At 36.9% G+C, this 24,366-nt stretch overlaps 1 protein-coding gene across 1 annotated transcript in view; it reads right to left on the reverse strand.

Moving 5' to 3' along the window:
* The window catches only part of LOC121871902 (mannosyl-oligosaccharide alpha-1,2-mannosidase IA-like), a 47,338-nt gene that overhangs the window by 12,809 nt on the left and 10,163 nt on the right, over positions 1-24,366 (reverse strand). Inside the window, exons 2-8 of the mRNA XM_042374497.1 lie at positions 20,326-20,544; positions 14,658-14,837; positions 13,078-13,291; positions 10,190-10,414; positions 9,040-9,323; positions 7,413-7,529; positions 6,770-6,887 (exon numbers count right to left, since the gene is read on the reverse strand). Coding sequence (XP_042230431.1) covers positions 6,770-6,887; positions 7,413-7,529; positions 9,040-9,323; positions 10,190-10,414; positions 13,078-13,291; positions 14,658-14,837; positions 20,326-20,544 — 1,357 coding nt within the window. The remainder of the gene's footprint in view (positions 1-6,769; positions 6,888-7,412; positions 7,530-9,039; positions 9,324-10,189; positions 10,415-13,077; positions 13,292-14,657; positions 14,838-20,325; positions 20,545-24,366) is intronic.

Below are 24,366 nucleotides of genomic sequence, written 5' to 3' on the forward strand. Positions count from 1 at the left end.
CTTCTGCAAAATAACACATTCAATGTTCATGAGACAGAAAATTGAGACGTTGCAAGGACATCGTTGAACGAAGTTCATGCTTTATATGCTTCAACTTCGAGAATGTTTGGATTTGGGGGGCCCCTTAGAGTCGGGGGGGCCTGAGGCCAGTGCCTCAAGTGCCTCATGGTTAATCCGGTATTGGCCATACAATATGATTAATCATTCCCAAACAATACCATATGACATCTTATCCAGAATAATCAAACCAAGTTCCTTCAAAACGAAACATCAAGCAGAGTTATGTATATTGCTTACAAAATCAATAATTTTGCTGTTCACTCTGCTGAAGAAAATTATATAAATGTACAGTAGCTAAAAACAATCTGTGCAGGTGGGGGTCGATATGCTCCGAAATATTACGTGTGACTAGTGACAGCTCTTATATACCAATATTTATCGTCCATGGTCTCATATTGTTTCCCACAAAGTATGCACAGATAGTTGTTTTAGCTACTGTACATACATTTTATATCACACAATGAAGATTTTACTTAACTTGCTCTGTAAACTACATTCACTTATTTACCCAAATTACTTCAACATTTCAGGAATGCATAAAATATATAAGAAAATAACCAAATGAATAAAACAAACTTATTATAGTACAGTACTGTAAGTAATAAATTAAAGAATAACTCTTAATTTATCTAAGTTAATAAAACAAAACTGACAATATAATTTGACATTCAAATGTTAAAATTCAAGTTTACAATAAACATCACACAAGCAGTTAATATTAGAGTATACTGAACAAAACTATATGGTACAAACTTCCAATTTAAATGTCCACCTCTCAGTTGATAGTTAAGTTTCAAACTTGGTATGTACACTACCAAGTGTGCCTCCCATTTTCTTATGAGGGTTGTATATATGCTCTCACAGAAATTATGGTGTTCTGTATTACCATAACTCGGCATGCACAGTGAGATAGTATGCTAACCCTGTCCTACCATGTAAACTGCAGAGGGCCTCTTACACTTCCTGTATCAAGAGGGACACTGAATGCTGCCCTTCTCCCCCGAGGACAACCGTCACTTAACATTCATTCCAAGAGAAATCTCACAAATCTTACTTTGTTTAAACAATTAAACCTGCCTTGAGTTCCTGAAGTATCTTGTACAACCATCCGAGACATCCATTTGTCGTTTTGGTCAGACATTGACTGTGCACTACGGTATCCTCTAATTCCTTAGGGCTCTATATATAAAATAATATTGCCATAAGATACACAGTTCTAAAAGCAACTTAATCCTGGTGGAAGTTGGTATTTCTGTAAGTCGTAAAATGCAACAGAGTTATGTGATGAGCAAGAAAGCATCCATTATTGAATGCAAATTCATAATTCTAAACATCCAAGAAACTTGGTGTTTTATTTGTGCAACTGATGTATGTGTAGCATACCCCTCCATCATGTTTACATACCATTACCTAGGACTGCCAAGTCATACTGATAACACTCATTCCAATTTACTTGCACATTGCCATTCTATACAGTGTTTACTGTAGAATCAATTTGCTCAATATTAATGGACAGAGTTAAATACTGTTATTACAGTATACTGCATCTGTATTACAACTGCTGCTTACAAAATAAGGAGAGAATTACTTGTATGCATGAGCTACATTGTACGAGTTTTATTAATTTTATATATATGCTAAAGAACTTCTTGGCATATAAACAATGGGTGGGTAGGCACATGACTTGGACACTCTTGTCTTTCATTGTCTTGCTGTTATGCTGCCCATTAAACCAGATCAATATTTATTAAGACCTTAAAATATGAATTTTCTGAACCGATTTGTATTCTTATGTGCTTCATTATTATTTTTTTTCTAAGCTTTAAATTATTGTCCACATTAAAATAAACATTTAAAAAATCTTAATTTCACAGTATAAAAAAATATTAATGATAAAATAAAAAATAAATAAAAGGAAAAAATAGATGTTCAAAAAACCCATTCCTGTATGCCACATAATGCCATAAATCACATTGGCCTGTCATCAATTGGTGAGATTTATAAAGTTATGTGAAGTCTTGAAACTGTTCCTTGTTGAGCCTGTTGCTGGGACCTACTTCTCCTACATCTCAACAACAAAAGTTTAAAATGATTTCCTCCAAAAATATCACTTCTTCCATTTGCATGTCTAACTGTAAGTTGCCCTTCAGTCTCTCTCTCTGAATCTGCATTATTTCTATGCCCGAGTCTTCTTTCAGCTATATTGACTCCAGTATTTGAATGACGGTGTGAGTTTGTTGCAAGTCCACACATGCTTCTTGGTACTCTCTTGGTTCTCCTCCTGTTCCTCCTCGCACTGCCCCTAGAAGTTCTGTGACATTTTGCACACTGCCTATTATCTCTCAATAGAGGAACTTGTGAAGTTCTAGAAATTTGTTGAGTACTTCGATTGACATTGTCCCATGAAAATAGATGCCTTGTTCTTTTCTGAAGCATGTGGCCCATGTTTATTTCTTTATGTTGTTGTTGGTCTTCATTTTCTCTCCTGATAGGAATGTCAATTCTCACAGTTAAATTCTGGTTTGCTGGAGGAGACATTCTTTGAATAGAGGAGACGTCTGCATCACCAGAAAAATAACTGTGAGAATAACTTCCATTTCTTGTAGAAACTCCATTTGAAAAAGAATTTCTGTTTTGCATATGATGATTACTCCTCCCCCTGAACAGTCTATTTAATGGAGCATGTGCTATGTTCCTGTATGAAGGCCTTCTTCTAAAATGTTTTACCTCATTCCTGTGTGGACCCTGCGTGTGATGTCCGTCCTCTGACGAGGATGTGTTACTACCAACATTATCCCATACAAATAAATTTCTACCCAACTCTAAGTGATCAACGATAAGTGACGGCCGTCCTACTAAGGAGAAGAACTGCCCTGACCCTGACCAAACAGGATTGGCCACCCTCCCTCCAACACTAGAAGGTGGAACCACCAGCCTCCCTGAAGGTGTTCAAAGTCAATTAAACAAAAAAATATATATTATTTTCTTCTCCAGTAGATCTGAGTTCAGTAATATATTATTTGAATTGTACATTTTTATCTCTATCACTATCAAACTAAAGTGAAAATTTTGGTATTCTCTTAATCACTGTGATCTCCTCTAATAAGCTTAATACATTACTCCAACAGTCCTCTCCTTATTAATTAACACATGAGACAATGCTGTGGCTCAGATGATTATTTTGATACTGTAATTCCCAGCACAGCTCAAAGCTATGTCACTGTATCCCAGATTTTCACACAAACAAACTGTTAGTAAGATTTAATAATTCAAGTTCCCAACTCGTCTCTACTTTTTATTAAATGCTGTTATATCATCTGCTCTGGAAAATTAAGGCAATTTATATAAAAAAAAATTACTCACAAGGCCATAACTAATTTTTCAGCCATCAATGCCCAATGACACAAAGCTCTCAACTGTTTGAGGAATATGGAATGTCTTCCAGAAACTCTCAACTGATGTTAACAAACTTGATCCTATTATAAATGAAGATAAAAATTCACAAGCTAATCTGCCACTCTAGTTAGAATACATAATTAAAGTATCCACAACATTAACAAACAATCACAGAGAATTTGAGATTTCAAGGTACCTATATATTTTGAGTACAGTACTTGTGCCACCCCCAACAGTTAGAGAGAAGAGATTGTGTTAAAATAAAATAAAAAGTTGCAGCACAGCAAAGAGCAGCAGCAGCATTAAATTGTGTGGGTACTACTGTTAGTTTTCACATGGTTTGAAGAGTGAGGGATGGGTAATGTAAGCTGTTTATATTTTTTTCCACAAGTAAACACTTTCACCATGCCTAAAAAGGAAGACTATGACACTGGTGTTATGCCACAAACTACAGTACACTTAAACTAGACAAGGTAAAAACCATACAAACAAACAACCTTCTCCTATTCATATTTTACTCAAATTTTAACTGTACATACTGGATGTCTTCACCACTCCCTAGTGTGTAACTCTCTTTAATGTAACTGACAACTTTTTACCAGTAGGACATCCTTAAACAACATTTATCTCTTCTGCAGGATGTAATGCATGATCTATTTCAGTACAGTATAAGGAAGTGTCAGTGTGTTGTAGCTGTTCCTGCATTTACCCAAGCCTTTTCCAAAAAAAAAGAAATAATCGATCACATGAAGATTAGGCACCCTAACTTATTACACCCAATGATTAAACGCCTAAATGATACCTGAGGGGTAAGGTAAAGGTAAGTTAAGGTGAAATAAACTGGGGTGCCCAATCTTCAAGAGATCTGAAAGAAAGAACTAAAGAAAAAGTGCGAATTTTCCAGATAACTGTTAACCCAATTTGTTAACTCTTTAGAATTTTTAAAGGAAACTATATCAACCCATCCAAAATATAAGAGCACACTATGCAGCAGTAAGGAATATGTGACCCACATTATAAGTAAAGTTATTTTGGTAATCCGAATATCAAGCTTAAGAGTAAAAAATGAACCTACAAAATATTTTATTCATCTTTTTACAGAAAACTAAGTAGTATGCAAAACAATAAAACAACATCCAGGTGACTTAAGAAAATGACAATAAAAGTGAAGTCAGGGGTCAAATACAATGACAGAATATGTATACCGGGTAATCTTTGACCATTTTAGGTATCCATAATACGGCCACAAAGCCACACACACTACTGACCCATAACACAAAGCCACACACACTCCTGACCCAAAACACAAAGCCACACACATACACATTACTACTGACCCATAATACAAAGCCACCCATAACACAAAGCCACACACACACTACTGACCTGTAACACAAAGACACACACACTACTGACCCATAACACAAAGCCACACACACTACTGACCTGTAACACAAAGCCACACACACTACTGACCTGTAACACAAAGCCACACACACTACGTTAATAATACATAGAGTACAGTATTTAAAAATCTGAATAACACTATACATAATCTGTATTTTGCACCAGTAATGTACACACATATGAGTATCGTATGCACGTGTGCATGTGTGTGTGTGATTTCTCCTTGCCTGAACCTGTTACTTTTTCACAGTTGTCTTCACAACTCTCCCCCTTTTTTGAGGTTTCTGCACGGTATCCCTTCATCCACACCACACAATAGTGGAAAAGAAGCAGATAATAACCAAAACCCTTGTAACTCATCTTGCTTATATAACGCCAATTAGAAATTTGGTGGTGATGGAAAACACATCTTACCATTACCTCCTAATGCATCACAACAGTTAAATCCACTTCCTTCACAGAAGCCACAGATCTACAATTGATTTGAACTTATTTTGGTGTAACTATTCACAGCCATCAGGATAAAAGATCACATCTGTCCAAACTGTCGAGTCCTACTTAGGAACTGTCCATTAGATCGGACAAGATAAATCCCATTTCAACAATTACCAGTTTCCCATTGAACTGAAAAGTTTGTCCCTATATCTTGTCTCCAAAGATTTTCATCCACAAAACCCCTATCCACTGAAAAATCTTCCCTAACTTCATTGTAAGAGCTGAAAAGTTTGCCTTCCCAAACAATTGCTTGCATTGTCTGCATGATACATTCCCTGAAGACAAGAGAATGCATAATTCCTTAGGAATTGAAAATCTTCTCAATCTGAAAATTTTCAGACTGATGGCATAAGAAAAACATCCACTCTTACTTAATACAGGTACCTGTACTGTACCAGTAATTATATGGCCAAGCCCAACATTAGTACCACTGAAGCTACAATTAGCTTTTTTTTCTACAATAAATGAGGTATGAGAGATACTGTACATCGTTCCTCAGGAAGGTTGGTGGCTGAGGTAAAGGGGGTTGTTACTGTAAATTGGGTTTATGACATATCAAATGAGAATCACCCTGCACAGTGGAAAGCATGAGATGTATGGTATCTTGAGTCGTCCCACTCCCATGTGTCCGGACACAATGTGATCTCTAATCTCTCATTCTGAGCAATGGCTGTTATAAGGGAGTGAGTGACCTTTGCCCAGGTGTGATAGGAGAAACCATGAAAGGGCCTGGACTTGCATCCAATTATAAGTAATAAATATATGTCTAAAATCAATGAAAACTTATCAAACTGGTCAACAGGTGATCATAGTGATAAGCCAAGACTGTCATGTTGCAATTTAATAACACTCGTCTCACATGACAAAACCTATTTTAAAGGGTTAGACAGTTTCTAACCCCAGAGCTTTAATCTGGCAGACTTGAGTACAGTGGTAGGAAGTTATTAGACAGAGATGACTGTCCATTGATTCCAGCTTCAAATACAAGCGAGAGATACAGTAATATGTGATTGCTATCCACTGCGAGCTAGTACTAGTTGTATACCCAAATAATCATTGGTTCATCATAAAAACCCAATTGGCTCACAAATACAGGGGTGTATCAATATTATTGGGGAAGATATATCCAAGAACACTCAAACAACAGTTGCTCTGACTTGATTCATAATAACATGCTCTGACTTGATTTATAACAACAAATACTCTGGCTTGATTCATAACTTCCATGGTGCAAGCCTAACTTGAGTATAAATCACATTGTCAGCGTACATTATCAAGTGCATCTCACCGAGCGAAAAAAATTAGGTTATCCACAGAGGTCATATTCATAAAAACAAACTAGATCATGCAAAATATTTAAATCTACAGACTATCACTCCAAATCAAACTTAGAGCTACTGTAAAAACATACCTTGGGCTTTGCGGTAAAATGCATTGTTACCATCTACAGGGATTGGATGAGCTTCCGTGTTCAACACCCACTCATCAAGACTCAGGAGGGAGTCATCGGAAAATATCAAGTACAGATACTGTAAAAGACACAACAAAACACAACATTAGCACATAAAATGGCAAAAATTCATGGAATACATGAAAGAGTTAACAAAAGTTGTGTGAACACAACATAGCTCATTGGCAGTGCACAATAATGGTAAAGTTCAAATATACTGTAATATGAATTGGTTAAGCAGCCAATGATACATATTAAAAACAAATCTACAATGTAAAAAATTGCTTATAAGAGCACCATTACAGTTCTGATAACTGTGACAACTGTAGAAGTATGATAACCTGTACTGTACAAATTTGTGCAGGTAAGCTAAGAACTGTACAGCTGTATTTGTATTTCTTGATATGGGGATAAAGGCTTTATGTGGTAAAGCAAGTAGCTTGTTACAGTGTCCCAGAACTGTTTTTCTTCAATTACCAAACCTGTGTGTAATGTCACATTATGAGTCAGATCGAGTTGTGTGGTGGACAAGGCTCATCTCCAAACACCACTAAAAATAAAATTTTATCTTACAAGCAAGGAAAAAGTGAGAGCATATACAGACCTTGAAAGTTTCAGCAAAGATGAAGCTCTGTTGAACGTCATCCTTTTGAGGGTTTTCCATGTACACATTTTGAATACCACTATAGCCAGCCTCGGCTCGACAGTATTTCTCCAAAGCCTGGAAGGAGAAACATTTACCAAATTATGCAAACTAGTGAAATTATTTAGGTTACAGGATTTACATCTCATACAAGAGTTCCCATATTCCTTGCAAATTTTAAAAGGTAATTAAACAAGCATGGAGATGTTGAAAGCCTCCTATCCAACTCTAAATTCTTCCGCCACATCTGTGACCAACCATCTTAATACTTTTATATCTCACCAACAGCCATTCAGCTAACTCTTAAAATTGTATACAGTAAACCCTCGATAACTGGGCATTTAATAGCGTGGAATTTCATATAACTCGACATGGATATGGTCTCGGAATGTATTATTATAACGCGGGAAATGCCGAGATATGTAAATTTATCTGGGAAAATCTTGACATATTTGGCCACCTGCATCAACTACCATGCCTCTGTGTCACCTACTATGATGCTTCATTCTTTGCCTGCAGTGCTGGCAAGTTACTTTTTTTACATTTAGTAATTACATGTACACATATATGGGTCGTTAAATTTTTTTATAGGAGCGCAGGTGGGGGGCGATAAGTCGGAATTTGGGATAATTCAGCATGGCCAGAGCCCCATAGTATGTGCCGAGTTATCGAAGGTGTACTGTATATGAAAACATGAAGCAAGGAAATATAATTTTAGATTTTTCAATTAAAAATTAGGTTTCTATGATTCTTATTCTATATACATCTTGTTTACACTTTTTACAGCAGGATGACCAATGCAACGTCGTTGTGGAAACCATTGTTGGTTTATATAACACACCAACTTCCTTCTTACCCAATCTTTCATTTCACCTTATTAAACAATATTCTCAAGTACCAACACTGACTTTTTCACATCAATTCTCTATACAGTATATTTCTACACTGCCTCAACAATTCATGTTATACTACTAACCATTCTCACTAATGGCCTGAACTCTTTAAATTTTTACATCACTTTTTTAATTCACTGATGTGAACTTCCAACTTCCATGAAACTGATCTTAACTGCCTTTGATCTAATATCCATGCTATTATTGCCACCTTAAGGTCCACTTTTTCACAATAGAGATTTTTACCAACACAACAACAATCTGTCAGCCTTTCAAAATCTGAAACATGAAGGTATCTATTCAATCATACACAGCAAATCTTATTTACAGGTTTGACCAGTCATCCTTCACTAGGTAGTTCAGATAAGCAAGCTAAAGCTGTGGTCTAGACCCGGGGGACCTAGGAAAGATGAGGTGTACACTAGCTCATGAGACTTTACATGCTTGTTCACCCTCAAGCCCCCCTGTTGCCCCTGAGGGAAAAATTTGCTTATGCTCTTCCTATTTGTGCAACATTTACAATAGAAAATGAAATACTGTATTAGTGAAAAAGCATATTTAATTCACAAGTGATTGGTAGGAGAGAGAGTGAGAGGGTAAAACCTAGAAGATGGAGTGAGGAAGGCACACACACACACACGCACACATACAGACATACATAAATAATCATGCAAATACAGAAATAAGTGACCTACCAAGATAGCCTCCCATGCCCAATCTCGGTATTTTTGGTCTTTGGTAAATCGCCACATGTAGAACCAAGTTTCAATAACCTCTGGTCTTAGAATGTAATATTTCTCTGATGATTTTAACGCTCGTGCTTCAATTCCTTCAGTGAAACGGAAACTTTCTGGTCCAAGGCCAGTCGGGGTGCGAATGTAAGACTCATGGCATGTGTTTGCCAAACCTTCTGCAATCTCCATATGAGTTGCAGACACTTGACTTTCAATTCTCTTTGCCCCCAGGGCATACATACCACCTGTAAATACATTTAAACATATAAGAAAAATCCATTACTAGAGTATTTAATACCACAAAAAAAAAAATCTACTACATGTTAATAACTTCTTTTAGTAAACTTAAGACCATGTGTAAGACAAACTGAGATGATACTGTTACTAGCACAATAGCAGGATATCAGAGGTTGTCAATAAAACACATCTGCTCACTGAAAAAGTCTAATAATAAAATTTCCAAAGGACTGACTGTTTTATTTCTAACCACAGTGTGATAATTTTTAAGAATAACAGATTAAAGTGATGAGAGTAAAATATACTGTACTGTAATACTACCTAAAAATTATAAAATCTTGGAGCTTTTAGGCTTGGCCCAATGTATCCCTACCAGAGCAATGGCCTTGACACACTGCAAGACGCAATATACTCCAAGATCCCAGTATCATCTGATGATTTTATTGAATAATCTGCCGCAAAATATTTACCTAACTAACCATCCTGGGATATGTACCCACAGGTGATGATAGGTATGGAAAGAGAAGCAGCTGAATAAGTTGATTAAACACATTGTCAGTAACAAAGAGTAGGATGAATGTAAAGGAAGAATATCAGTTGGGTAAACAGAAATTATTTTGATTCCCACATTCAAAAATACCAATTCTATTATGATTATATTTATAACACAAGCCTAATATTCAAAGAAATTCCATCCTATCTTAACAAAACAAAAAGAAAAATAAGTATAGTACAGTATACACCAACTTGTAGAGGTTGTGCAGTGATACTGAAGGTTAAATAAGAAAGGACAATTTCTTTCAACACTTAAAAAATTATCACCTAAAAATCATCAACGAACAGATACGGAACATACAATGACCAAGAAGCTTACCAGAAAAACATGCCAAGTGGTCCATCTTGTGCTCCAAACGGTTAAACTTGCTCTCAGCAATATATGTAAGTCCAGAATGTGACTTCAGAACTAAACGGTTGGTAATAACACCGATAGCTTCTACATACATGTCTCGAGCAATTTCATCTTTCGCCCCAGACTGTATGTAAGCCTTTATCAGGTATTCATAAAAGCTGTCTCCAAGTGCTCCAATGGATGTGTGACCTTGGGAAAGTATAATATACAAATCTAAAGTTAATAAGAGCAACAATAAAGGAAAACCTAGAGAGAAAAATAGTTTACTTGAGAACTACAGTACTAAATAATGCCAGACAATTAAATCTATTCTAACTTTTAGTAAACACATAAGAAAGGAAGCTGGTAGTTTGGAGTAAGAATAAAAATAATAACAGTAATACTAGTATAATAACCTGATCCAATAAACACCTACCCACTAATTTATGAAGTTGCTCATGGTAAAATATTCTGCAAGAATGCCTAGTCTTGCATCACTTTATATCTTCCTTCATGCTTTCATCATTATCACTCCCTTACTTCTTTTAACTCATTAACCCCTTCACAATGGGATGCCACTTTTAAAATTTTATTTGCAAATGCCAGAAAATTGTCAGCAGAGACCCAGCATATCCAAGGGGTTAATAAATACTACCTTAGTCGTATTTCCTATGGCATTCCTTTTTTTATACTCATTCCACCTTAAAACTCGATCCTCCACATTTTAAACCACTGTACAGGAATACCTTGATACAGTATTTGCAACCCTGCTTACCTGCAATTGATATTTTAACACCCCTATTTGATGTTTGCAAAGCATACCCTATTATTCACAAATGAAAAATTACAATACCCTACAGTAATATTTCAAACTGGGCAGACTAGCCGCAGCTCTCATACAGTATTTTGAATTAAGGCCCATTTCACATACGCTCGACGTAATGAACATATGTGTGTGGACTTGACAGGTCACCAACCACCGTCGCTACATTATTTTATCTCCACTACCTTTGAGTTGCTCTGTTGTTACTTTTCAACTCAAAATTTCAAGTAGATGTACGTATTTTTATACAATTTCTTTTACCCTGTTACATGACACACAATTGTCCATACAGAATGTGCAAAAAAAGCAAAGAAATGTGATTATCATAAGGTTAAAAACAGATATAATACTGTACTTTCTTATGTCTGCGGTAGTTAGTGCGCAATTGTGGGAGGGGAAGGGGGTGCAGGGGAGATGGAAGGGGGTGGCGGTCACGGGAATGGGGTGTGGGGGAACGGAAGGAGAGTGCGGCGTCAGGGTGGTATGGGTGTGGGTGGTGTGAGGTAGTGGTGGTTGTTGATCTTGGGAATGTGGTTGTGGTGGCTATTGTGAGGTAGTGGTGGTGGCTAGTGGTCACAGGAGGGTGGTGGTGATAGGAAGTGTGAGGTAGTAGTGGCTGGTGGTCACGGGAGGGTGGTGGAAGTGTGAGGTAGTAGTGGCTGGTGGTCACGGGAGGGTGGTGGTGCTAGATGGTGTGAGGTAGTGGTGGTTGGAGGTCATGGGAGTATGATGGTAGTGGGTGGTGTGAAGTAACAGTAGTGGGTGGTGTGAGGTAGTGGTGGCTGGTGGTCACAAAAGGGTGGTGGGGGAGGTAGTAGTGGCAGGTGGTCATGGGAGTGTAGTGGTGGTTGGTGGTGTGGCAGTACCAGAGGAGACTAAGGGAGGCATAATTCAGCAGCAGGTAACGCAAGTTCTCAGAAACGTTGAAAAACTCAGGTTGCTTTAAGGAGTGCCGAGTCCAACCTGCAACACAAGTGACAAACTCAATGCCCAGTTAGACAGTTTGGTGGAACCCTAAAGGCAATGTTATCAGGAGTTTAAATGCTGCTGCTAAGCTCTAATCACCATCTATTTTACACCCCAACAATTCAAGGAGAATCCAATGATGATGACTCTGCTGTATACAATAATGTAGCTATAGCAAGGAACAACTGTGTTGTTAATTATTGCAGGTGCACCAGAAACTTTTTTATCACCCTGTATAGTCTGCCAGCAGCCATAAAATGAAAGTAAGAATACTGTATACTGTATAATTCTCTTCACCAAAGCAACTTTATTTGGATATAAAAAAGCAATTGTGTAAGACTGTACCGAGGCCCTTATACGTAATGGTGGTTGTGGTATCGTGCATTTCTTCTAAAACAGGTACAGTGAACCAACCAAACTTAACATACCTAACCTTGAACCAGGGTTGGGTCAAAAATATTTTATTTTTATTTAAATAGTCATTTTCTGTAATTTTTTGTGTTTGTGAATCTCAAAGAATGTGTATTTGAGTTTTGTTTGTATTTACTCATTGTACAATATTTGCTCAAATCCATATCAGATATCATCTGAGTGGTAGGGTCGGGTCAGTCTGACCTGACAACAGGAAGCGAGGTCAGCTGGTCACTAATCCAGGTGTTGCCCTGAGCCTGGGTGGCAAGGTGGGGTCAGTTTGACATGAGAACAGGAAGAGCTGTCACTAACTAATTCTGGTGATGATTAATGTGGACTGTAACACCATAACGCAACCCCCCCCCCCCAAGCACAGGACGGTTTGTAAAGTCTAACCAGTTACAAGTTGTTTTTGTTAATTGGTAACAACCTCAGAGTGAAAAAATAATTAATTGATAGAAGTCACAGCTAGCAAATATGTGAGCTTGTATTTGCCAAGTAAAAAATATGCAAGTGTGTATTATCTTTTATCCTTATCACTCCCTTATATAAAAACTTTCAATGCAATTATTCCTCTCTTACTAAAATCTATCTCCTCCCTATATGTAAGATTGTTCATTAAGAATTAGTCTGCATAATTAGTTTTTCATAAGTGGAAATATTCGATACATACGTTGTCCCCATTTTCCAGTTTTAGGATTCATGTAGTTGGGATAGAGACCATCCGGCCGTTCTGTCTTCCTTATAACATCACGAATCCTCATCACTTTTTCCCTAAAAACTGGATCACCAGAAATGTCTGACAGGTAAACAAACTCGAGATGTAGTGTTCCAAATTCTGATAAGATACTTGAACCACCACTTGCCCAGGCATAGTTTTTAGCAATCTGAAAACAAAAAAGATTTCAATAGTAAAAATTCAAAGCATCTTTTATTCATACACACAAGATCAGAGCCAATGCAAGCACCATGACTACTTCTACACTCCCCCTAAAAGTCAGAACCTGGTGTGCATCAGTTCTGTACTGGCACTGTCCTCTGACCATCAACTGGTGATACTTTGCCACATCCACCTGGGAGAAAGCACAAAAACTTTATTTCCTGCAATGCCACAGGAACCTCAACTAAAAAAAGGGGGGAACTGAGCTGTTGAATATATTCTGGCAGCACAAGAAAACTGACAACCTTCTGATTAATAATGACAACTACACATATAGAGTCAGACTAAGAAACACTAAGAAAAAAAATTATTGGTCAAAATTAATAATTTAATTATTTAAAAAATATTTAAGTGCCTTCCTTCTGAATCTCAAAACTACTGTAGATTTACCAAATTGAAATTTAATAAGGTTATCTAATGGAACTGATGAAGTTTACATGAGAAAAAAACACTTCAAGCTTGGAAATCCACAAAGTAGTCTGGTGTTCATCAGTAAAGCAGGGTTTGTATCTGAACAATTACAAGCTTCATTGAAGTACGTAGTTTGGGCTAAAATTTAGATAAAGTTTGTCTTGGTAAGACTTGAAGTAGGGGTGATGCCTAAAATCTCAATGTTGTGTGATGATGGTGTTGTCAAAATTTATGTTGAACTGTATAATATCATGCTTGTTACAAAATATTATACAGTATACAGTATTTAGCTTTAGTAGAAGTGAAGGTAACCAGACAGGATGCAACCCACTCACCTAAGTATGTCAAGTCTTCCTGTAGATATGAGAATGTCTATTGTCTGGCATTAAAAATTTTATCTCAAGAGACTTGGGTACTCAGAATGAAGAATCTATGAAGGATTGAGTCATGTGCATAAGAGTGAATACAGCTGTTTGCCACTGAAAGATCATTAGTGTAAAAAAAAAAAAAAAAAAAAGAGCTGGTGCAAGTATGGGACCCTGAAGAACTCCAGAATTGAATTAAGTGATACCTAGAGAAAAGACCATCCAGAACTATGCACACTCTGAAACTGGAGAGAAAAGAAGAAATTAAAGGGACTAAGGAGGAAAGGCCACGGAAAGGTAATTTTCTAAGCAAGGATCAGTGTCACACTTTGTCATATGCTCTGGAGATGTGAAAAGCTACTGCATGAGTTTCAACATTTCAGCCTATTGAATGGTAGAATCAAGTGCGAGAAATGATAGGTCAGTAGTAACACTCTACTGGAAACACAAATAATTGCTTCACTACATATTGATTGAACATTCAGAAATTAGTTATGCAAACAAAAAACAAAAAAAATAGTAAAATATATATCTTACCCCATTAGCAACATTAATGAGAGCATATGGTATTCCAGTTGGGGTATCAAAGGCTGGTAAGAGTTTGCGAGCAATGTGCAGTGCGCGGTCTCTGAACAGCGGATCACCAGTCAGGGAATACACTGAGAGAAGACCTCCAACAAATCTAATGTTGGTCTCAAACACTGACATTTCTGATCTCTGAAATTTTAAGCATATTAAATAATTAGCACCAAACTAATTAATACAAAAATACATCTATAAGGAATGAAAACAAAAGATCATACTTTAGATAGCCATATCCTGTATAAATTTAGGAATCATTACACACATGGGATTTGTGCTAAATATTAACTCTAGTGTGATGTTCACTTCAGTGAATATGGATGAAAATAAAGGATCAATTGTAAAATCCACTTTATAAAGAAGCCAGGATTGAGCAACTTTAAATTGCCAGTAAGTCTTGGAAGTTTGAATCCCCAGGCCACAAAATACAACGGAAATAAATAAAAAAAATTACATTAACTTTCACCTCCATTCTGGATTCCAATTTAAGACATTGGTCACAAAGGTATCCCAGTAAAGAAGAGAGCCTGAGAGAACAGCTGCTCCCCGACTTACGAAGGGGTTAGGGACCGACATCCAGGTCGTGTCGGAAATGCTTAAATAAACATAGAGAATCGAAATTGGGGGTCTCTTTTTCTTCTCAGCACCACAAAACACTCACTTTTAAGCTTGCCAGCCATTTTAAAGTGAATAACAGATGAAAATTTTGTACTGACTTTGGGACTCGAAAATACGTAATTTGACCAAATTTTGGTACGACTGAGGCAGGTTGTAAGTCGAGTAGGTCGTAAGTCGGGGAGGAGCTGTACATGCTACCAAGAATAAACATGTACCCTCTGATTAGCAGGGTTACAAAATGATGTCACAAGGACCAACTCATCAGATCCAGCAAACTTGTGTTGCAAAGGCAGGAATGTAGACTTGTTTGATTCTGGCTCAATCATAAAATGAGATTTCAGGCTCAATTTATCACTTATAATAACTACCATACGACAGCCAACTAGGAAGCATTGTCCTATAGCTCTTGGACTGATTGGGGGGTCCTAATGTAACCTATAGCCTGGAAACAGGTTCTAGCACCAAGTTAATTATAACCTAAATAATATTTTGGCAAAATGTCATAAGTTTACTCTGAGATTTCTAATTTAGACTTAGCTTACATTGACTTCAAATTTACTGCTCATTTATGGTGAACAATAACTACCCGGGACATGCTCATGGTAGGCTAACCTTACCAGGTTTTTAGGTGTTATGGTTATTTCTTTAACTCATAATTTCAGAAAAATAATTAGATATATGAACTTTTCTTTTTACTCGGTTACATGCACACACAATCTTACAGACAGAATGTGCATAAACAAACTTATCATAAAGTAAAAAACACAAGAAGAAATAAACTAAGTGGGGGAGGGTGGAGTGATGGATCTCGGCTGTCTAGTGTGTAGTCAAACGATTGAAAAATTTTGTTGCCCAGCAGCCATATGGGAATACAGTATTTTTTTTGTATGTGTATTTTATTTACAATTATTTGTATTTATTCCTCACATTTATTGGTATATATTATATCTTATTCTGCATAGGAGTTGGCAACCTGCAGGAATTTAGTTTCAAGAGTTGGTAACACTGTTCATAGTATCAGCTGTTGTTGTGGCGGTCAAGGCCACTCGGTGTGAATCTAGTGTGTTGTTACAAATTACGTCTAGGATTTTACCTATAACTTAGCGGTTTTAAAAAGTTGATCATAGGAATATATTATGAAATAGATTAAAATGAATGAATTATAGGAATATAATAGGATTATATTTAGATACTGTACAAAACTAGGTTTGGGTGCATAGCCCAGAAGAGGAGTGGTGGGTGGTAGAGGAAGCAGGCAGAGGAGGGGGGAAAGCAACTCACCTCCCATGCTCATCCCTTTATAACAATATGCAATTTTACCATAATTCCTATATTTAGGTTCATTTAGTGCAGGGTTAATAAAATATTATCGAAAAATCACACACTCGATACCAGATGAGCTATTGTGCCATAGTATATTCTCAGTCACTTTCCCTAATTATGTTGCCCGCACTCGCCATCTCTCAAGCACTGTTGTTGTCACTGCTCAAGAGAATTGGTGATTACCAAAGGATCTGTCTTGAACACTTAGCAAATAATATTGTAGCTTATTTATCAGAACTTAATAAATATTATTGTTGTGTACAGGTATATTGTGTCTCCATAGGCCCTGGTTTATTCACTGATCAGTTGTCCAAGTGCAAAAGTAGCCAAATCAGGACATCTTGTCTCAATTAATTTTAAAATAGAAATAATAATGTTATAAGACAATGGTTTAGTAGTGCTGTTTTTTGTTTGCAGTGTAAGTGCCTTGTCAAGTCTCCTCGCTTCATCACATCACCCCTTGGATAGTCAGCTCACCTTGCAGTGCTACATTTATTTATTACTGTATTATTTACTTTACTGTACTGTATTATTTACTTTATTATTACAGTACCATATTATTTACTTCATTATTTCTGAACAGTATGTACATTTAGAAAATTTAGACAATATTTTTGTTTGTACAGTAATTATTATAAATACAGGGTAGATTATTTTATGTGGCAGCCAAGGCAAGGTGCAAAAACTAAACAGAACACAAATAATAATCCAACATAAAAATTCATAAATTGTCAGTAATTCAAGTGAACCAGAGCCCCTCTTTTTGTCGCATTAACGATGATACAGTGTACAGTGATTTTTCAAGTTGAAGATAATCCAGACAGTCCCCTATATAACATAGGGTGGTGTTTTACTTCCTTTATTTACTCGTTTGCAGGCACTGTAGTTTAATCAAATGTGGTTCACTTGGTTCTTTGCTTACTTGTACTCCTCCCTCTGTTACTGGGGATCCATTTTTTTTTATTATATTAGTTAGGGAGAACAGAGAGAGAGATATCTGGCTAATTAAATTTATTCAACAAAGATGTATTATGACATTATGTGTGTTCGCCCTATTTCTAACTAAAGATACTGTGAGGGAGGGAATTCACTATACACCTGTACGACGTCAGAGAAACCATTCAATCAACCTTACTGCGCCCAGTACAGACGTCGCCAACTGTACTGTACATCTAACATTATCTATTAGCTGTAGGGAGAATTTTCTGGGTGTCCAATAAGAATTTGTTTTTCAGAGAATCTTTTGGGACTTTTTCCACCGATTGGCTAGTTCACAATATGGGCGTAGGCACATCAGTTCTATGGGCGGAGCTATCTTCATGGCACTTGGCATAGGCAGGAATTTGGTTACTCTTGAGGGGATAACGAATGAATAGTGATGAATTGAGATAATTTTCACTTTACAGGCACTATAAACAACCAGGACTTGTATTTTATTTGTCAATCAAGTAACCCATTCGCCAATTACGTAACTGTATGTTTTCAGCCTTCCAGCTGCCATGCCCTTTCAATAAACCATTAATTACAGAATGCCATGACAATTCGTAGACCTTGATTATTCACGGATGACACCCTGGATGCAATCAAGAATACTTGCGGGTAGTTTTAAAGTTGCTGTCATTTTCGTGGCCGGGACAGGGAGCCCATCGTTCTAAAGACAGTAATTTTTTTTTTACCTGTATTGTTTGTGTGTGTTTGTGTAGACACCCGCCCGCATGCATGCACACACATGAACACACACACACAAAACACATACCTGTACAAATAAATAATAGCAATGGGAAAATCCTCTCGCAAACAATCGGAAACAAGACAACAAAATGTATCTTAATGTAGAAAAATGCGAGTCTACGCCTCAAGTCAACTCCGTGCTTTGTTATTAAAGTTAACTTTAATAACAAAGCATGGAGTTGACTTGAGGGTAGACTCACATTTTTAATACATTTTTGTTTTGTTTTTGATTATTTGAGAGGATTTTCTCATTATTATTTATTTGCATGTGTCTCTACACACACACATATACAATACAGGTAAAAGAAATAATTGTCCTACGGGTAAACACAAAGGGAATATACATTTCTTTGCACACGAGTAAAAATGTAACCCCCCCCCCCCCTATGGTTAGCAAATGATATTCACGGATTTGGCTATTCACGGCCATTTTGAGGCCCAAACCCCCGAGAATTTTAAGAGCATGATGTATTATTACAGTGAACCCTCGAAGATTCGGACCCTTTAAATCTGGATTTCGGAAGATTCGGACAAAAAATTGGAGGGTTCTAGGCTAAAGAAGCCTCCCGAAGAAGCATTCCCAAAACAGGGTGAATGTAGTTTTAGGCTTAAAAGTTTTTATCTGATAAAATGGCACAGACTAAACTTAGCAGAATATAATTTGCATTGCTGAAATCCTTGCAAGATAGTGAATTGTTTGAGTATAGACTTCACATCGTTTGCACAAGAGATAAAAAAAATTAGTCCTTTAGTGTAGTACATTTGAGTACTGTACAAGGTGAAACAGTATTATGTTGCTAAAAAATATGGCTTTTTCACACTGAAACGTCTGTATTACTAACCCCAGTGGTCAGGATAATATGTACAGTACTGTATTTTTGGTGATTTTTATATAATTATTTATCGTTTTTTTTATATACATTTAGTACATTCGCCGAAAGATTCGGACAATCGGCTTTTTCAGACAGGTGGTCCCCCCTTTTAGTCCAGATCTTCGAGGGTTCACTGTATTAAAGGTCAATTTTCAAGTTCCTCATGTAACGGTTAGCTCTCGTGGGCATAGGCATCCCGTTTATTACACCCACTTCCAGAAATATATGTGTAAATCACCTCTACATTATGACTCGTCTCTTTGGGAGCAGAAGTAATGCAGTTTATGTAACTAAACAATACAATAACCCTCCATACACCCTATACCTATTTTTCATTTAATTATATTTTAATACAGTAAATGATTTGTCATATTGATTTTCTGGCAGCCCAGCATGCTTCAGAGTTAGTGCGAGATGTAAACTATTGGGTTGGAGGTTACAGGAATGGTAGTCCCTTCAAGGCCGTGACCACCCATGGTTCGGCAAAACTGCTGGTCCACCCCAATAGTGCCAAAAAATTGGTAGTCGAACTGTAATATAAACTTTGGCCTCTGGTGCTGCAGCTAGTCTACCTGCTAAAATGCTGAACCAAGACTTGTAAGAGCTAGATCAATGTAAATAAACCTTACAAAATGACAGATTAAGACAAAAATATCAGACTTATTTTATTAACACCAAGAACTGATGTAACCCCTATCTACCTTACCTCGTTAAAGCTAGAGCTCAGATAGAGACAACTTCTCTGAGATAAGTAGCTAAGGACTGAATCTAAAATGCCATATTGACTGTAATCAAGATACTAGTTCAGGTAATAGTTGGCATCTAGTGTCTAGCTACTGGCTAGGTAGACACATACAACTTTATAAATAGGTAATCATAATATCACCCCTAACTGCCAGTCAGGGGTAGTCACCTGTTGAGGAACCTTCAAATCAGCTTGCACATTAACATGAACCAATTGGCAGATATACGGTGCAAGGTCGTCAAGCAAAAAAAAAAAAAAAAGCTTTTTTTCAAAATAACATTTCTTACATGAAAATTAGAATAAAACGGACAACTGGCAAGGAAATGTAACTTACCAACTGGTTGAAATCTAAGTGGTACTGAACCCAGGCACGACCTTCATTGAACTCGTCCATTAATCCCATGATATAGAGGGTATCTAATGCATCCACTATTGTGGCTCCCATGTCTTGTCTTCCAAAGATTCCTGCTGTGTGACCTCGCTTGCTCACCGGTCTAAGTTCATTCTTACCCCATGCATAAGTCTTGTAACCCCGCCAGGCATGAAGCACCATCTGAAAATAATAACGGGTTTAGTAAAGACATCTTAAATGTTATATTTGTATGGACACAGTAGACTGTACATGTTCCTTCCTTGCTCCCTCAACATGATTTGCAGAGCTACTAAGCATTGTCATAATATGACAGCCTTATCATACACATTTACCACAGTGTCTTAGATACTTTTCAATGTTTGCTTTATTGAACAAAATGAAAACCCAAAGTGGGATAAGAGTAAACATGCAAAACAGTAAGTGCATATGATTCACACATTGCACTTTCTTTCAGGCAGTGGTCAGGTGCCATTAGCTGACACTTTGAATGAAATTTGGTGCATTATAGTTAAATCAAGATGTAAAAATTAACATGAATTTATTTCTTTACACTTAAATGGTAGGGGGGGGGGGGTGTTATGTAGACAATTTGATGACAGGAAAAGAGGAGTTTAAAAATATTTAAAAAAATTTATTATTCCCATGAAAGGAACAAATTTTGCTCATTGAATAGTGGTGCAAGCAGATTTTCTGTGTGCCAAATCAGAACCACAAACCATGGGAGGGCAGATATTGTGTCGGTGACTAAGTGGAAGGTAAGGGGTGATCAGGGCATTGCCACCCACACACTGCAACTTTGGAACTGTTTTTATTATTGATTCCTTATTAAATTCTTGCTATGATCAGCCTCTTTTGGGGTTTCATTCATCACAAATAATATAACTTCTTCAATAGAAATAAGTGCTGTACCGTATATACAGTACCGTAATACCGATATATAATCTAAGACCTGACTCATCTAATTTCCCTACTGCAATATTGTAGGTTAATGGAAAATTTCAACAAGACAAAAACTATCCATTATGATGAGAAATAATATAAAAAAAGGTACTGTATCAAGATGAAAATATTTGAGGTAGTACAGTAGTAGATATAATTTGTTTATATTACTTATGTTTTATAAAAATGGAAACTAAGACTGGTTAGAGCTGTGCTAAAGAGGATTGTGATATCGAGTCCCTGTTCATGTATACAGTACAGTATAGGGATCTATTTCGCAAAGGGATAATATGCATGTGTCACTTGATATTCATGCACATTACTTCACTAGCGAATGTTGGAAAAATTAAATGTAAAAAAAGCCGATCCTCCAGCAACTGCGGTGGCGTCAGTTGAGGCCCCAGTAGTTTGATGATGATCAGGCAGGCCCTGGAATACACAACCTTCCCAACCAGTGGGACCCATCCGAGAAGGCCCCGCTTCAATATTAATATCAACTGACATAGGAGAATAAAATAGAATGAATCGAGCAGATCAAGAGTGAGTAAGGTTATATTTGTTGTGTTGTCAATAGTAAGAGAGACAATTGAGACTCTGCAATTGTGTATAAATGTGGCAGAAAGACAGATCAGCAACCTGGGACTTGGTCACAATTTTCGTGATACGTTATGGTAGCAGGGTCTACCATTCGACAACACATTATGCTTCCAATATCTTCCCAGGCGGTAGTACCTCCCCGTTTGGTAGCTGCCTACTACCTACTACCTAGCAAATATTAATTGGAAAATCCTCTCACAAATAATCAGAAACAAATTTATTAAAAATCTGACATTCTACCCTCAAGGCCATGCTTTATTACCTTATTAATAAAGCACGGACTTGAGGGAAGACTTACATTTTAATAATTTTTTTCTGATTATTTGTGAGAGTATTTTCCCATTATTATTTATTTGTATGTGTTTTGTGAGTGTGTGTGTGTGTGTGTGTGTGTGTGTGTGTGTGTGTGTGTGTGTGTTTAACACACACACACAAATACAATACAGGCAGTCCCAGACTTATGACGGGGTTAGGGACCCAAATCCAGGTCGTAAGTCGAATATGCGAAAATAATACATAGAAAATCTAAAATGGGTGTCTCTTTTTCTTCTCAGCACCACAAAACTCTCACTTTTACGCTTGCCAGCCATTTTAAAGGGAATTACAAGCGAAAATTTTTTCAGTACACAGCGCAATCACTAACATCGGGACTCAAAAATACGTAATTTGAAAGAATTTTGGTACGACTGCGGCGGTCGTATGTCCGGGTGGTCGTAAGTCGAGTAATGTCGTAAGTCGAAGAGTACCTGTACAGGTAAAAGAAATAATTGTCCTAAGGGCAAATACATAAAGGGAATACAGTGATCCCTCGGTTAACGAACGCGTCGGTTAACGAAATTTCGGTTAACGAATTACTTTCTGTAGGAATCTTCAATTCGGTTAACAAACAAAAATTTGGTTAACGAAATTCTTACGAAATCACGTCAACATGTTTTCGCTTGCTCACCAGCTGGAATACTAGTCCGCCAATACAGTACAGTAATCGGTTCTAGGGCTTAAATTCGTTTCCATTTGAGTATATATCAAGACGGTTGTACTATTCAGTAATTTTCAGTTTTATATAAATTTTTTTAGTCATTTTAACACTTATTTAACATAATTGCAGTACAGGAAACTAGTTTTTGGTGTGCCAATCAGCCACTTGACTCACCCACCAAGGAGTCAGTTTGTATCTCTGGTCAGTGGAGGTAACATCTTGCTTGTGGCTCTCTTGAACATAAACTATTTTTACGTTTTTACAGTACAATTATTGGTCATTCTGAAATTTATTTAACTTATTGACAATATATAGTGCAGTGCAGTGTTGATTTTAAGAAAATAATCTTGAATTACACCTAGTGAACTTAAAATTTTATGGGGGAAAAGACGGCATGAAGCATGGGGTGATTTCTCTTCCACCCCCACTTCCTTCTCTTCTCCCTTCTCCTCCACCCCCACTTCTAATTCCCATCATCATCATCATCAACCAGGATCCTTCTACATACACACCTCAAAGTAAGTGTACTTTACTGCATTTTTTTTACTTTGTATGAAATTTTCGGTGAGCTGGAACCAATTACCCAAAATTCCATTGAAACAATGGTTTCAGTTAACAAAATTTTCGGTTAACGAACGACCTTCTGGAACGAATTGTGTTCGTTAACCGAGGGACCACTGTGCTGTATACATTTCTTTGTACAATAGTAAAAATGTACCCCCCCCCCCCTATCGGTCAGCAAATGCTATTCGAGAATTTGACGATTCGCTGTCATTTTGAGAACTTAACCCCCGCGAATTTGGGGGGCACCCTGTATGTGTGTGTTGTTGCTACATCACTATTGTTACGGTCATCTCCCCTTTCCCTCAATATTTGTTTCAGTTGCCCATTGCATTTAGTTTCTGTTGTTGCCTGTTTTTCTTTAGAATCAGAATTCCAAGCTTATGGTAAAGACTTTAAAAAGTGTCTTGATTATTTTATATAAGTATGTATACAGTGGTCCCTCGGTTAACGAACAGTTCGATTAACGAAATTTCAGTTAACAAATTACCTCCCATAAGGATCTTCAATTCGGTTAACGAACAAAACTTTGATTAATGAAATCCTTACGAACATCACGTTTTGTTGCGAGTATCAGCTGATGGGCTAGTCTGCCAATTCAGTAATCTGTTCTATGTTTACATTCGTTTCCAGTGGAGTAAATATCAAGAAAGTTGTGCCCTTTAATATTTTTGCATATTTTATATTAAAATTATTAGTCATTTTAAAATTTTGATAACATATTGATAATATATGCAGTACAGGGAACTAGTTTTTTGTGCGCCCATCAGTCACTTGACTCACCCACCAGGCGTCAGTTGGGCTTTGTTTACAGAGGAGTGAACATCGATTTTGTTGGGGGTCTTGAATATTTTTGCATTTTCACATTAAAATTATTGGTCATTCTGAAATTTAGTTAACATATTGATAATATATAGCACAATGCAGTG

The sequence above is a fragment of the Homarus americanus genome, unplaced genomic scaffold, assembly GCF_018991925.1.
Source record: "Homarus americanus isolate GMGI-L3 unplaced genomic scaffold, GMGI_Hamer_2.0 scaffold34345, whole genome shotgun sequence".
In the NCBI taxonomy this organism is placed as follows: domain Eukaryota; kingdom Metazoa; phylum Arthropoda; class Malacostraca; order Decapoda; family Nephropidae; genus Homarus; species Homarus americanus.